The sequence below is a fragment of the Podarcis erhardii genome (assembly GCF_964252035.2).
Source record: "Podarcis erhardii genome assembly, chromosome: 15".
In the NCBI taxonomy this organism is placed as follows: domain Eukaryota; kingdom Metazoa; phylum Chordata; class Lepidosauria; order Squamata; family Lacertidae; genus Podarcis; species Podarcis erhardii.
Window position 1 is genome coordinate 22,132,308 of NC_138505.1, and position 13,225 is coordinate 22,145,532.

At 46.1% G+C, this 13,225-nt stretch overlaps 1 protein-coding gene across 2 annotated transcripts in view; it reads right to left on the reverse strand.

The window, feature by feature from the left end:
• Positions 1-13,225, reverse strand: part of DTX1 (deltex E3 ubiquitin ligase 1) — a 51,198-nt gene that overhangs the window by 5,832 nt on the left and 32,141 nt on the right. For both annotated transcript variants that reach the window (XM_081841907.1, XM_081841908.1), the window contains exons 4-7: positions 4,643-4,704; positions 3,514-3,675; positions 2,053-2,114; positions 587-745 (exon numbers count right to left, since the gene is read on the reverse strand). In XM_081841907.1, coding sequence (XP_081698033.1) covers positions 587-745; positions 2,053-2,114; positions 3,514-3,675; positions 4,643-4,704 — 445 coding nt within the window. The remainder of the gene's footprint in view (positions 1-586; positions 746-2,052; positions 2,115-3,513; positions 3,676-4,642; positions 4,705-13,225) is intronic.

The window sequence follows — 13,225 nt, forward strand, 5'->3', positions numbered from 1 at the left end:
GCTCAGTGGTTTAATCCACAGCGCCACCCACGTCCTGCATTGCTAACTTAGATCCATACATTTCATTGGGTCTACTCTGAGTATGACCAACACTGGAAACAACCCATTGTCATTTTTGCACCAAATAAAGTAATTTTTAGCTCCCCAATTCCCCCACCAACTTGTCCCATATTTTGCCTGACCAAAGGTGGCAACCCTACTCTTATTTATTTACAGTTGTATCTTGGATTCTGAACACCTTGGTAATCGGACATTTTGGCTCCTGAACACTGTAAACCTGGAAGTGAGTATTCCGGTTTGTGAACATTCTTTGGAATCCAAAAGTCCGACGGGGCTTTCGTGGCTTCCGATTGGCTGCAGGAGCTTCCTGCAGCCAATCGGAAGCCGCGCTTTGGTTTCTGAACATTTTGGAAGTCGAATGGGCTTCTGGAATGGATTCCATTCGACTTCCAAGGTACGACTGTATTTACTGCAGAAAACAGGCCTTGAAAATTGTGTGGCTTAAAACGAGAGAAAGGTGTGTTGGGAGGGAGAAGTCCATTCTCATGCCCTTCACCCAACCACCCATTCCCCTCTGGTCTCTCACCTTATTGCCATTGTTGTACATGGCAACCAGGCAGAGGAGGTGGTAGAGGTGCCCGCATTTGCCCAGCTTTCCCACCAGCTCTGGTTTGGCCCCCTTGTGCCTGAGGATCCCCTCGTAGCCTGATGAGGACACCAGCCGCTCCATGCAGATGGTACAGTCCTGTTGGAGAGAGACAAATTGGGGACATGAGTGGCAGTGTTAGCAACCGAGATATGAAAGCTAGGAGCTAAATGGTACCTTCAACCTAGGTTATGGGAGCAACAACGGAACGTCTAGGCGCGCTTTTTTAATAACAAGAATACAACACTGAAAATGAATGAACTGCAGCTAAAATATTATGTTCATTCTTCACATGGTCTAGTCTTTCCCTTGCCTACCCCCCTAATATTCTTAAGAGGGTCTCTTCTCCAGACTTCAGGGAGTAGCTGGAAGTGGGGAGGCAGAAAAAGGTCCTCCTTTCCTTCCACTCGGCAGTTTTAATCTGAAATCTTAGGCACAGTATTGCGCCCAGAGCTCAGAAACTGCTCACCCTAATGAAACTCCCTGTCGCAAAATGCACCTAGAACAGTGGGAGTTTCAAACACTGGTGAGTGGTAAACACAGGGGATAAAACGGGTTCTAGGGCTGTCTTCAATTTTGAAAGAAGCCAGGAGATACCCCTCTCTTTCTGCTCCTTCTTTTGCAGGCACATCTTCAGCATGAATACTTCCAGGGAAGGGGCACCCAACACCTCTGTTCCACAGCCAGCAATGTTTTGCTGAAATCTGCTTTCCTTGCCATTTCCTCCCATTTGTTCCAATCCTGCCCCTCTGGAGCTCTTCTGCTCCATCTTCTGCATGACAAACCCTTCAGCTCAGTGGTGTAGCATTTGGGTGAGGGGCACAGGGGTGGTTGCCCCATTTGCAAAAATTGTGAGGGGTGCAAAATTTCAACACCCGGTGCTGCCTCAACAAGGCTGTGCTCTTCCGCCATTGAGCTCCTTTGAAAATGACTTCTCCGTGCGAACCAGGAAGCCGCCTCTCCAGACAACAGAATAACTCTTCTTTTCTTATCTCTGTGGCTGTGATCTCCTGGGTGATGCGTACGCCATTAGAGAGTTGAATGTGTACTTCATCCATTTCCCTCTCACTCACCCATCCCTCCACGTGGCCCCGGGTGCTGGCAACCCACGCTACACCACTGCTTCAGCTATTTCAAGACAGTTTCCATGTCACCCCTTAGTCACCTCTTTTCCCAGGTCAAACACACCCAGATCTTCCAGCCATTTCTTAATATAGTTTGGCTTCCAGATCCCTCTCCACTCGGATCAGGGGAAAGAATTCTTACACAGGCTTCTCTCTGTGATCTTAGCCTGCCCTTTGCCCAGGGTCTTTATTCTTACGTTTTGTATTCTTCTAAGGAGTTTAGTGTGACATAACTGGATACCCCATGAAGTAGGTTAGACTGAGAGATAGCAGCCAGCTCACCTCATCTGGGGGATTCTTCACCTTCTGGATGTAGCGTCTCACTACATCTTCAGGGTTCTTGCCTGTACAGAATAAAAGAGCACCGGAACTAGATCATTCTCTATTATATAGCCTTCCTTTCTTATAAGAAAAAACAGTATTACATTTCTATCCCCTTCAAGTTGGCATGCATGGTCGCCCCCCCCACCCCGTTTTATCCTCACCACACCCCTGCAATGTAGGTTCACCTATGTTGGCTTGGCATTTAGCAATATGTGCAAAATTCGGTCAGCACCTTAAACTATGATTTATTTCCTGCCCTAGTAAACCATGACGTGAAGTCTTGGGCGGCTTACAAACCTTGGTTTGCTTTAACCATGGCTTAGCCTTCTGTATAACAACAACAACAACAACAACAACAACACAACAACAACAACATCAATAACAATTAACAACAACAACACTTCACCCATCTGGCCAGGCCTTCTCAGCCACTCTGAGAGGCTTCCAACAGGATATTAAAAACATAAGAAAACATCAAACATTTAAAAACCTCCCTAAACATGGCTGCCTTCAGATGTCTTCTAAAACTCAGATAGTTGTTTATTTCCTTGACATCTGATGGGAGGGTGTTCCACAGGCTGGGCGCCACTATCGAGAAGGCCCTCTGCCTGGTTCCCTGTAGCTTCACTTCTCGCAATGAGGGAACCACCAGAAGGCCCTTGGAGCTGGACCTCAGTGTCTGGGCTGAACGATGGCAGTGGAGACTCTCCTTCAGGTATACAGGGCCGAGGCCATTTAGGGCTTTAAAGGTCAGCACCAACACTTTGAATTGTGCTCAGAAACGTACTGGGAGCCAATGAAGGTCTTTCAGGACCTGTGTTATATGGTCTCAGTGGCCACTCCCAGTCACCAATCTAGCTGCCGCATTCTGGATTAGTTGCATTTTCTGGGTCACCGTCCAAGGTAGCCCCATGTAGAGTGCATTGCAGTAGTCCAAGCGGGAGATAACTACAGCATGCACTACTCTGCCAAGACAGTCCACGGGCAGGTAGGATCTCAGTCTGTGTACCAGATGGAAATGATAGACAGCTGCCCTGGACACAAAATTGACCTGTGCCTCCATGGACAGCTGTGAGTATAAACCCGGCACCCTTACTTAACCATGGTTTGTTTGGTCATCTCACTCCAGGCACTCACCGAACTACAAGGCAAGAGCAGCTGGAAAACAAACCAAACTTGGGAGAAACAAGCCATGGTTTGTCTGGTCGCCCGTGAGATGTGTGCTTCAACAAACCACGGTTTAGCATTATATGCAAACCAGATATTTACAATGGCAGGCGACGCCCAGACTCACAGACTTGGGGCCTGGCCACAAATGTTGGAAACTGACCCTGGTCCTGGCCCTGAATTTAGGTATTTGTGGTATCAGTCAGATATGGGGCAAGGGCCTCATTGAGAGGTGCAGAGAAACTCACTCACTTTTTTTCAGGTGTTTCTTCTTGGTCTTCCGGCAGATCCCAGTGATTCCAGGCACCGGCTTCATGTCACTCTTATTGACAGGTGGTGGGTGCAGGATGGGCTTTGGCGCTCGAGTGAGGCAGACAGGCAGGCCTGCCGCACACATCAAGATGCCTGTCATCCCTGGTCCCAATAAAGACAAGGAAAGAGAGAGAGAAAGAGAGAGAAGTATTATCATTCGCTCTTTCCAGGCACAGCCCGCAATTTAAAACTCCATTTCTGAATGCCACCCCCACCCCTCCATATTTTTTTGCTCTGGAACTTTTCCCATGAATAAGCTGAATTGGAGCAAATGTCAATTCATGGGAAAGCCAAATTGGCGTTTGCTCTGATTCAGCTGTAAAGAGCAGGTTTTCAAGGGGAAAGCTCAGGGCAAACAACAAGAACAATAGCGCTTGGACACCAAGCATAGACCTCTTCCTTTAAGTGTGGATAAGTCAAGAGATAAGGTAGATAGATAGATGATAGATAGATAGATAGATAGATAGATAGATAGATAGATAGATGATAGATAGATAGATAGATAGATGATAGATAGATAGATAGATAGATAGATAGATAGATAGATAGATAATAGATAGATAGATAGATAGATAGATAGATAGATGATAGATAGATAGATAGATAGATAGATAGATAGATAGATATATGATAGATACCGTATTGGCCCAATTATAAGCTGCAGCTTTAAAATTGGAGGGTGAAAAGGAAAAAGGAAAAAATATCTGAATATAAGCTGCTCCCTTCCTCGCTGCTCCTGGCTTCATCCTGGGGGGGGGGGGACCGAGCTGCGTTGCCGATGGCCTTTCGCTTTCCTCACTCTCGCCCCTCCCAGCCTTGGGGGAGAGGATGGGGGACTACGTATGGGGCGGGCACCGCTTCACCACGCTCCCGATGCTGTTTGTCCCAATCTCCTGGCTTCATACGTAAGGCCACAAATATAAGCCACACCCCAGGGGAGTGTGGTACCATCCACTTTGGGAGCCACTGATTTAAAACCTTCAAAAGACTAAAACCAGCGATAAACTGAAAACATTCACCAACATTCCACATATCAAGGTAGGCTGAGGACCGTCCCTGCTGCTCTTACCTGCCAGGGCAGGGTGCACTGGGCCAGTGCCATTCAGGTTCTTGACTGGAAGGGCAGGAACCCTGTACGAGAGAAACAAAGGAGAAGGGATGGGCATGATCAGACTGTTGACATTTCCACTCCACAGGGGCAGATGTGTGGAATTGTGTGTCACATGCCTGTTTACATTCCAGCACAGCTTGCTGGGAACTTCAGTTGTGTATAGCTTTTGACTGTTCTCTCTGAGACGACGTGAGAGAGAGAGACGACATGTTTCTTTGTCCTGATTTATGATTAATAAATCTGTAGTTGTAGTATGCTTCCACAAGCCTCACGCCTATTCTGTGTGCACAGTTCGATCTGCTGATAGCGTGCCCTGGCTGAGTAAGCTCGGGTCACTGATTTATGTCAGAGCAGAAGTGATGGTCTTTGCAGCGGGACGGATGGAAGGAGACGGCCCAGCCGGGGCTAGCCAGCTGGCCTCCTGGCCCTCTGCATGCCGACACAGACTTCTCATAAACAGCAACTGCGGGAAAATAAGTATCTACAGTGGTACCTCGGGTTAAGTACTTAATTTGTTCCGGAGGTCCGTTCTTAACCTGAAACTGTTCTTAACCTGAAGCACCACTTTAGCTAATGGGGCCTCCTACTGCCGCCGCGCCGCCGCTGCACGATTTCTGTTCTCATCCTGAATCAAAGTTCTTAACCCAAGGTACTATTTCTGGATTAGCGAAGTCAGTAACCTGAAGTGTATGTAACCTGAAGCATATGTAACCCGAGGTACCACTGTACTTAACATCTACTTACTTTCCTGCACTGCAGGGGATTGGACTGGTTGATCTTTTGGGTCATTTCCAACTTTTCAGTTCTATGATTCTTTATTTATTTATTTATTTACAACATGCATTTGAATTCAAACAATAATCATAATCCTAAACATATAGGATTCCCTGAATCCTTAGACTTCCCTCCATCCTTCCATGGTTTCCATTATCAAACTTTTTCTACTGCATCATATAACTTCTTCATTTTTCTTAAAAATCCATTTTTACTTTAGTTTTTTATACATTGCAAGTGTTGCTATAATCCTGCCAAAGTTTTTAGTTGTTTACAGTCTTCTCTTAAACAACCTATAAATCCCAATTCCTTATTAAAGTTTCTATCTTCTTGGTTTCTGATTTTCCCGGTTATTTTCGCCATTTCGGTTCAGTTCTATGATTCTAAGTTTGCATCATTATCAGCGATGCAGTTCCATTAAGAAACACAGGGCTGCAATCCTATGGCCACATATTAATATTATGGTTGTTGATTATTTATTTCTATCCCATATATTTTCCCTATTTTATCGAGACAGATCAAATAGGAACAGCTAAAAACATAGGAGATAAAGCATTAAAAAAACCCAAAATTAATAGAATTACAACTCTCTCTCTTTTTCTTCCTCAGATCTATTAAAATATACAAATCCTTACAATAAAAACAGCACAGCACCGCCCTTTCATTAAAAGCAGTTCATTCACAAAAGCACGTAGGAATAAGAAGGTCTCCACTTGTTCTGAAGATCTCAGGTTCGTATGAAGGAATACGGTCTTTCAGATAGCTTGTAGTGCTTTATGTTGCAGTGTGCCACACTGAACTCTATTACAGTGGTACCTCAGGTTACATACGCTTCAGGTTACATACGCTTCAGGTTACAGACTCTGCTAATCCAGAAATGGTACCTTGGGTTAAGAACTTTGCTTCAGAATGAGAACAGAAATCGTGCAGCGGTGGCGCGGTGGCAGCAGGAGGCCACATTAGCTAAAATGATGCTTCAGGTTAAGAACAGTTTCAGGTTAAGAACGGACCTCTGGAACAAATTAAGTACTTAACCCGAGGTACCACTGTATTAGTAAAGGTAAAGGGACCCCTGACCATTAGGTCCAGTCGTGACCGACTCTGGGGTTGCGGCGCCCATCTCGCTTTATTAGCCAGTGTACAGCTTCCGGGTCATGTGGCTAGCATGACTAAGCCGCTTCTGGCGAACCAGAGCAGCGCACGGAAATGCCATTTACCTTCCCACTGGAGCGGTACCTATTTATCTACTTGCACTTAGATGTGCTTTCTTACTGCTAGGTTGGCAGGAGAAGGGACCGAGCAACGGGAGCTCACCCCGTTGCGGGGATTCGAACCGCCAACCTTCTGATCGGCAAGTCCTAGGCTCTGTGGTTTAACCCACAGTGCCACCCGCATCCCCACCACTGTATTAGTGTTGTTGTTATTGCTATTTGTCAGGGATCTGCCATCGGAACATGGAAGGGAGGTAGAGGGGCCGTTGGGATACAGGGATCCTCTGAATGTCTTGCAAAGCAGTTCCTCTTCCTGCAGTGGGGAAAGCCACACCTCCTATGGGGAAGAGGGAAAGGGATCAGTGGATGCTGCTGTGAGCCCCACAGCCAGGAGGGAAACACGCCTCTTCCATTGCCCACCTTGCGCATAGGGGTAAAGCGCAAAGAAGGAAGAAAAAGGCTGGGGATGACGAAGTTCTTATGTTGGGGACAAAACCGGAAAAAGCCACTCCCGGATTCTGTTAGCGATTGAGGCAGACATGAAATTTGGGGTTCTGCACTGTAAATAGTTTTTGCACCAAATAAAACCTGTAAAAGACAGGTCGGAGTCCTGCCTGGTTACTCGTGAGCAACCACCCTTGCCATCTGACACTATTGTAATTATTTCTGTCATGCCCTCCCTCCCCAAAGGAGTCTAGGATTGCAAATAGATCAACAATAAAATAAAAGGCATTCTAAAAACAATTCAGTACATTTAAAAAACAATTAAAAGCATTCTAAAACGAAAGAAAGCTGATTGGCAGCATGGGTTTTAGCCAATTAAGCAATCAATTAAAAATGCATATATCTGCAAATGAAGAAAACAAAAATTCTGAAGGGGGAAGCATACTTTTCTTGCTTTCATTTATTTAAACACATTTCCAAACCACTTGAAATTTTCACAAATATCTGCTTGAAAATTGCACAAATATCCACTTGGAATTTTCAAAAACATCCACTTGAAATGTTCAAAATATCAACATAAAATAGCAACATAAAAAGTAATAAATAATATCATTCAAACAAACTACCGGTAATTAATAAAAACTAACATAAGACAGTAAAACACTAGTGCAAAAGAAGGGGAAATAAACAATAATAGGGTCCAATCTTATGGGCCAAGGGGGAAAATATGTCTTTCTTTCTTTTTTTAACAAGAGATCTCAATCAACTGATGGTTTGAACTTGAAGTATAGATGATACTGTCTTGAGCCCTGAATGGAGTAAAAAAGAAGTTTGGGAACCATTTGTTTCTACACTGACAGGCAGAAGCATCCCAGGATTTCAGGCAGGAAACTCTCCCAGCCCTACCTAGAGAAGACATTGGGGACTGAACCTGGAACCTTCTGCACACAAAAGCACATGCTCTCCCCCTGTGAGCTATAACCCTTCCTGGTGACTTTTCATTACAGGACTCATTTCTGATCGCCGACAGTATTTCCTGCGCAGACAACTACATTTTGCAGTCCAAGGATTGAAGAAATCAAAGCGCTCCATATAACAGATCATCAGTAACACATAGAGACCGATCTTATCAGAGGATTGTATTATTAAATGTGGGTGGCAGATGAGTCAGAGGGGGTGTAGGGTTACCTATGGGCACTCGGTGAGTGCATGGCTCAGCTGATATTTCAATATTTCGGGGGGGGGGGTAACTGCTAACTTCTCAGGGGACCAATTTTAGTGCTCTAGAATTACCGCATGAAGGTTAATCCAGAGGGATGTCCCTGCTGTGATAAACTTGCAAAGGAAGTGGGAGGAGGCAAATAAACATTGGGATGAAGACCGTTCAGTGGCAGACCTTGTCAACATGACAGAAGGCTGCCTTAATTAGAGGTTTCTCTAGCTCAGCATTGTCTACACCAGGGGTCAGCAAACTTTTTCAGCAGGGGGCCAGTCCACTGTCCCTCAGACCTTGTGGGGGGCCAGACTATATTTTTTTTGGGGGGGGATGAACGAATTCCTATGCCCCACAAATAATCCAGAGATGCATTTTAAATAAAAGGGCACATTCTACTCATGTAAAAACACGCTGATTCCCAGACTGTCCATGGGCTGGATTTAGAAGGCGATTGGGCTGGATCCGGCCCCCAGGCTTTAGTTTGCCTTCCTGACTGACAGCATCCCTCTAGCGTTTCAGGCAGGAATTCCTCCCAGTCCTACCTAGAAATGCCAGGGATTGAATTTGGCATCTCCTGCCTACAAATCAGAGGCTTTCCTACTGAGCTACAACACTTCCCCTAAACAAACATCAAGATTCTAGTCCTTATGCTTCTTCTTTGAAAAATGGCTGCATTAAAGAGGGACATAAGAGGACAGACCATTGGCTCATTTGGCTCAGTCCTGCTCACACAGACTGAAGTTTAAGACAGGTGCCTCTGCCAGCTTCTACCTGCCTTTCACCTGTCTTCTGAAGCTGCCGTCTATTGAGCCATGCCATTGACCCATCTAGCACACGAATGGCAGCGCCTCACCAGTATTTCAAACAAGAAGCCATTCACATACCCAGAGTTGCCATTGGAGACTGAACCCAGAACCTGTGCAAAGCAGATGCTCTACCACTGTTCTGGAGTCCTTCCCCTATCACAGGAGGAGTCTATTGCACAGAGTCAGACCATTGGTCCATGCTGTTCTGACTATCTTTGCTTGCTTGCTTCAACCTGTTCGCTCGCTTGTTGTCTTGGCTATAACCGGCATTCAGCTGGCCAACAAGATTTCGATCCTGATTTCGATCTGGCTCAGTATTGCTCAACACTGTCTTCCAGAGGCTCCCCAAGGATTCAGACAGAGGTGTTTTCCCAGCAGTAGGGACGCGGGTGGCGCTGTGGTCTAAACCATGGAGCCTCTTGGGCTTGCCAATCAGAAGGTTGGCGGTTCGAATCCCCACGACGGGTTGAACTCCCATTGCTCTGTCCCAGCTCCTGCCAACCTAGCAGTTCGAAAGCACACCAGTGCAAGTAGATAAATAGGTACCACTGTGGTGGGAAGGTAAACAGTGTTTCCGTGCACTCTGGCTTCCATCACGGTGTCCTGTTGTGCCAGAAGCAGTTTAGTCATGCTGGCCACATGACCCGGAAAGCTGTCTGTGGACAAACGCCGGCTCCCTCGGCCTGAAAGCGAGATGAGCACCGCAACCCCATAGTCACCTTTGACTGGACTTAACCATCCAGGGGGCCTTTACCCTTTTTTTTTACCTTTCCCCAGCCCTATATGAGGATTTCATTTATCTCACAAATTTGTAAACTGCTTCACAGTGGCCATTGAAGTGATACACAAAAATAAAACACACAAAGAGAAAGGAAACGAATTCTAAAAACAACTAAAACCATTCCTACAAGCACAAATAGAACCATTCCTAGGGGTTGTCTCACTTCAGGGAAAGCTTTCTTAAACAAAAAGCATCTTCTGTTGGCACCTAAATATCATTATACTGGATTTCTGTCTAATTTTACCCAGTAACTGATTCTAGAGGGCTGGAGCTGAAACCCCAAAAGCCTAGTTTTTAGTATGGACAATGTGCATGTCTAGGGCATGCTGGACTCTCAGCAGTGCCCAGGTAAGGAGAGTCATTACCGAGGGGAGATGTATGGGGGAAAGTTATCCAGAGATTGAACCTGGGAGTTCCTGCATGCAAAGATGTTCTGCCACTCCTCACAAAAATAGCAATTGGCCATGGCGGGATTTGAACCCACATCTACACGCTGCATCCAAACTCACCTGATTGCTAGCTTGGACTTCATGGCTCCTTCCTACAGCTGTCTCCCCACCCCTTTGAGAAAGAAAACAGGCTGGGTGGCCCCTCTAGGTTGGGATTAGGAGACCAGCAGGTCAGTCGGTTTAAGAAAGGAGCATAATCTGCTTCTGAAAGTGACAGAAGAGCGCAGCTCCTCTGTCAGTGGCTTCAAGGCTTTGTAATGCATCAGTGGGTGGATATGGGGAGGGGGAGGCCAACCGCTGATAATGGATGGAGATTACGAGGATGGGGTGGTTTTTCACAGGTGGGTGGAGCTAGGAGAGCAGACGGCAAAAAAGGTGGAGCCTTTTCTGGCTATAGGCAACAATTCTGCTACATGCCAGCCCCACTGATCTGAATGGGGTGGCGGTGGTTTAGGCACTTGTAAGTCTCACCTGCTCCAAAATAAATTGGTCTTGGAAGTGCTTAACTGGGAACAGATCATGCCCTACATATCTGCTTTAAAAGTTGCAGTCTGCTTTACCACATATATACAAATCTGAGATAAATACAGCCTGATAGATATAGATAGATAGATGATAGATGATAGATAGATAGATAGATAGATGATAGATAGATAGATATAGATAGATAGATATATATAGATAGATAGATAGATAGATGATAGATAGATAGATAGATAGAGAGAGAGAGAGAGAGAGAGAGAGATAGATAGATAGATAGACAGTAGATAGATAGATAGATAGATAGATAGATAGATAGATAGATAGATAGATAGAGATAGATAGATAGATAGATCCGCATTGCTAATGACTATTAGTATTTAGAAACCAGACTACTGGCTCAGTGGCTGAGGGGGTCAAGGAATGTTCATGAACATTCCAACTTCTCAGAAGAAATTTGCAGCCATGAGTCCTACGTGACTTTCTTGCTACGTATCTTGTTTGTGTCAGCTGCATAGTCTTAGGTGAAACGTAGTAGCGTGATGTGTGCCAGCTTATAGCCCAGTCCCAGAATGTTGCCTTGTCTGCGGTAATCCTATAAGGAGAGCTATTTATGTCCCCTGCCTGTACTCTTCAAGGCTCACATCGGAATATACCACCAGCAGAGTGTTCTAATGGAGCACAGGCTCCTTGGACACCTATGGATGCACTTGGTTTTCTGGGGCATGTCTCTAATAAATCGCTAGTTTCATTTTGCCTCAGACAGGGGTTATCTGCATGCAACAGGACAGCCTTCCCTGACTGCCAGCTACTCTCCAGCTACTGTACTCTTAAGACCCGCTCTCTAATGTTTTAGCTGGAGCTGTCAGGGATTGAACCTGAGGCCTTCTGCGTGCAAAGCAGCCGCCCAGCCAACAGCCCCTCCCACTAGGGCAGGAGTGGGGGTGCCTTCTGAGGCCCACATGCCAGTGGTGGGTAGGGCCAGGGCTAAAAGAGGTGCAAAGTTTGCCTTTGTGCAATAGGCTAGTTTCTACACATGCTCACACCTCCAGCTCTGCATCCTCCATTCAGAGATGCAGGAGGGATTGTTAGAGTTTGTGGACTCCTTCTGCAGCTCTGAGCAAAACGCTCAGAGTGCAAAGCAGGGAAGAGGAGGCGTGGCCAGGGAAGAGGAGGCGTGGCCAGGGAAGAGTCACAAGGGCCAAACAGAGAGGCCTGGAGGGCCAGACTTTCTGGTTCAAAGCCACATGGGTACTTAGCAACTTGTCCTGTGCTCCAGGGTACCATTCACAAAGGGTGGCCCTTCCCTTCGCTCAGAATCTGAGATATGTGCACAGCTGCTGAGCTACAGCCCCTCCCTGAACTCACAAGCAGAAGCGCTCGGAAACCGAAGTCATGCACATGCTGCACTTCCAATGCCCTGGGGCTGACGTTCCATTGTTGACAAATGCGTTGACATGTTTATAATAACAGGACAATTATGGGCTGTTTCTGTTTCCCCACTCACTGCTGTATATCTAGTATAGCATTTCTGTGTCTTGGAGTTAGACACTCCGCTCTTCTGCTCCCAAATCAGCAGGATAGAAGTTCATGCAGAGTAAACAAAGTCAGGGCATTACAGAGAAAGAGGAAATGATGTGTACTCTCCGCCCCCCTCTCTCTGGGTGGGGAAATTCAGTGACCCTGCCAGCCAACATTGTCAATGGTCAAGGATGTTGGGAACTGGTTGGAGTCCCACAGCATCTGAAGGGCAGCCCTGATCTTTGCAATCGCAGTAGGAGCCTCCCCTCCCCCATGAGGTTGTGTGGTCACCTCACAGAATTACAATTCCCAGAGTTCTCTGGGAAGAGGGGCTGGCTGTTAAACCACTCTGAAAATAGTAGCTTCTCTGGGAGAGAAATACAGTGGTACCTCGGTTTACATACGCTTCAGGTTACATACACTTCAGGTTACAGACTCCACTAACCCAGAAATAGTGTTTCAGGTTAAGAACTTTGCTTCAGGATGAGAACAGAAATATTCTCCATATATTTTCTGATTTTTGATGAATCTCTTCAGATTAATGCAGCATTAAGCTCAGCATTAAGCAGAAGGTCCTGGGTTCAACCCCTGGCCATCTGCAGGTTGGGAATGTTCCCTGCAGGAAACCCTCTTCCAGTCAGTTAAGACAAGATGGACCAATGGTCTGACTCAGTTTAAGGCAGCCTCCTTATATTCCCCAACCCAAACATTCTCTTTTCATCGAAAGGAACCAGAGGTCCCCGGCCCTAACGTTTGACAGCCTGGGGGTTAGCACATATAAAGTTTAACCTGCCTGGTCCCTCACTAGAACAGCCATTTACAGGACCACCCTACCTGTCCGTGGGCATCTCAAACTCCG